The sequence below is a fragment of the Vicugna pacos genome, chromosome 16 (genome assembly GCF_048564905.1).
Source record: "Vicugna pacos chromosome 16, VicPac4, whole genome shotgun sequence".
NCBI lineage: Eukaryota > Metazoa > Chordata > Mammalia > Artiodactyla > Camelidae > Vicugna > Vicugna pacos.
In genome coordinates, this window is record NC_133002.1 from 33019483 (window position 1) to 33022642 (window position 3160).

At 55.9% G+C, this 3160-nt stretch overlaps 1 protein-coding gene across 1 annotated transcript; it reads left to right on the plus strand.

Moving 5' to 3' along the window:
- Nucleotides 1–304: 304 nt before the first annotated feature.
- On the plus strand, nucleotides 305–2624 carry KRTAP16-1 (keratin associated protein 16-1). Its single transcript, XM_072938666.1, has one exon. It carries the CDS (start codon nucleotides 373–375, stop codon nucleotides 2224–2226), a length of 1854 nt encoding a protein of 617 aa, XP_072794767.1. The 5' UTR covers nucleotides 305–372; the 3' UTR covers nucleotides 2227–2624.
- Nucleotides 2625–3160: the final 536 nt, after the last annotated feature.

Below are 3160 nucleotides of genomic sequence, written 5' to 3' on the forward strand. Positions count from 1 at the left end.
GGTGCAGAGGACTAGAAGATGGTGAAATTATAAGTTCCTTTCTTCCCTTATTCACGATGCTCAGTAACACAGATTGTTCAGCTTGGAGGTGATGATGCTTATTCCAAGATGACCTGAAGCTTCGAAGATTCCAAATTTAGCAAATCAGTAAACAAACAGCTTCTTTATGGGGATATCAACAACTTCCAGATCAGCAAAGCTTGGCTAATAAGATGTTTCTGTGAAGACTGGCCCAAACAGCAATGAGGAAAAGATGCAGGGGCTCAAAACAGCATGTGCCAGGGAGCGGGTATAAAAGTGAGGGCCTCGGAGAGCTGTCTCCATCAGGCAGCAAACTCTCAGCACTCACCAGGGAGCAGAGGCACCTCCACCATGCCTGGAAACTGCTGTTCTAGGAAATGCCCCTCCGTGCCAGCTGTCTCCCTCTGCTCCACCGAGGTGAGCTGTGGAGGGCCTGTTTGCCTGCCCAGTTCCTGCCGGAGCCGGACTTGGCAACTGGTGACTCAAGATAGCTGCAGATCATCCAGCTGTGGCCCGCAGTGCTGTGAGCCCTCCTGTCCCGTGAGCAACTGTGCCCAGCCTGTGTGCTGCGAGGCCACCATCTGCGAGCCCACCTGTCCCGTGAGCAGCTGTGTCCAGCCTGTGTGCTGCGAGGCCACCATCTGCGAGCCCACCTGTCCCGTGAGCAGCTGTGCCCAGCCTGTGTGCTGTGAGGCCACCATCTGCGAGCCCACCTGTCCCGTGAGCAGCTGTGCCCAGCCTGTGTGCTGCGAGGCCACCATCTGCGAGCCCACCTGTCCCGTGAGCAGCTGTGCCCAGCCTGTGTGCTGCGAGGCCACCATCTGCGAGCCCACCTGTCAGGTGAACAGCTGTGCCCAGCCTGTGTGCTGCGAGGCCACCATCTGTGAGCCCACCTGTCCCGTGAGCAGCTGTGTCCAGCCTGTGTGCTGCGAGGCCACCATCTGCGAGCCCACCTGTCCCGTGAGCAGCTGTGTCCAGCCTGTGTGCTGCGAGGCCACCATCTGCGAGCCCACCTGTCCCGTGAGCAGCTGTGTCCAGCCTGTGTGCTGCGAGGCCACCATCTGCGAGCCCACCTGTCCCGTGAGCAGCTGTGTCCAGCCTGTGTGCTGTGAGGCCACCATCTGCGAGCCCACCTGTCAGGTAAACAGCTGTGCCCAGCCTGTGTGCTGCGAGGCCCCTTCCTACCAACCAGTCCTCTGTGTGCCCACTGCTTGCCAGACCATCCTCTGCAGACCCAGCTGCTGCCAGCCAGTCATCTGCGAGCGCACCTACTGTCCGACTGTCTGCACCAGGCCTAGTTCCTGCCAACCAGTGATCTGTGAGCCTGCTTGCTGTCAGCCAGTGTGCCCCACGCCTAGCTGCTGTTCATCTGTCCGCTCCGTGGCCAATGGCCGCCAGTCTGTCTGCTGTGAGCCACCTTGTGAGCCACATTGTGAGCCACCTTGCTCAGAGCCAATATGCCAGCCAACCACCCGTGTGTCTCTGGTCAGTGAGTCTGTCTGTGTCCGCCCGGTCTGCTGTGTTCCAAGCCCTTGTGAACCACCTTGTGTCTCTAGCACAAGCCAAGAGCCCTCTTACTGCGTCTCTAGCCTCTGCCAACCCATCTGCTCTGAGCCCAGCCCCTGCTCACCTAGTGTCTGTGTGCCCCGGCCATGTCAACCCATCGGCTATGTCGTCAAGCGCTGCCAGTCTGTCTGCTATGAGCCCGTTTCCTGCCCGTCTACCTCGTGCCGACCTCTCTGCTGCCGCCCAGGGTCTTCTGCATCTGTCATCTGCCGGCCAATTTGCTCTCGAACTTTCTACATACCCAGCTCCTGCAAACAACCATGCACTCCTTCAGTTTCCTACCGCCCAATTTGCCGCCCTCTCTTCTCTGGACCCACCACCTACAGGCAGCCGTATGTGACGTCCATCTCCTACCGCCCAGGCTGCTTTCGCCCCTGTTACTCCATCTTGCGCCGCCCAGCCTGCATCACTTCTGTCTCTTACCGTCCCATCTGCACCCGCCTGTCTTGTACTGACACCTGCAAACGTGATTGCAAAAAGTCTACTTCCAGCCAACCGGATTGTGCTGACTCAACACCCTGCAAGACAGAGGTCTTAGAGGCCAATCCTTCCCAGCCCACTGAGGCCAAGCCCACCAACCCAACCACCTGTGAGGCCGCAACCAGCCAGCCTGCTGCCACCAAGCCTGCTAACTGCTGAAATGGCCTCTGCCCACAAATCCCTGCAGTGCACGCCTCTGACTACAGAGAAAATGTGACTGCCCTCCCCAAAGCTCATCTGACTTAGAATCTTTTTCTTTCTGCACTATCACTCACCATCTGCTTATGCTTCAAAGAACTCACCAGAAATGTCAGTCTCTTAAGGGTCCAAATGAAGTCCTCCTGGGCACGAGAGGGGGACCCCCGGGTTCCTGTCTGCTGCTGCCCATAGGCTAAAAAAGGCTGCTGCGCTACATCATCTCAAGTCTCTCTCCTGGCATCAGATTTTTCTGTCTTCATGTGTGTGCTCCCTCGCTACGTGTGCCCCTCTTCCTTGGGGACCTCTTCCATGAGATCAAGCTATTTACCTGTCCAATAAACATGGCTAAGTTGAAGTGATGCACTGTTCTCACGGCTCTCTTGTTCGTGCCATATTCTCATCAGCTGACCTGTTCCAACTTTGAGAGCAGCTTCATTCATCCATTCATCCACCCAACAAACTTTATTAGATAGCTGTTAGGTGCCAGTGACTGTGTCAGATTCTAGGAATGAGAAGACGAAAGTTTTAGGCCCATACTTAGGAGGCTTACTCTGATGGGGAGACAGGCAGAGAGACGACCACTACGTTCCACTCATGTGGTGCTAAGTCCTGGGGCAGAGGGCATTTGGAATTCAGCAGGGCATGGGGAGAAACAGGGAAGAATTCTTGGGGGATGTGATACTGAAGCTGCGTCTTTCAGTACGAGTAGGAATTAACTGGTTGGAAACCAGGAAGGAAGAGATTTCCAGGCAGAGGAAACATGTACAAATGAATGGGGCTTGTGAGCAAACTGTTCATTAGGCAAAGCTTGGGCAGAGATGTTCTTAGAGGAGTGGTGAGCTTGAGGTCAGATAAGTAGACAGTGACCTGCCTTTGTCAGGCCTTGTGTGCTAGA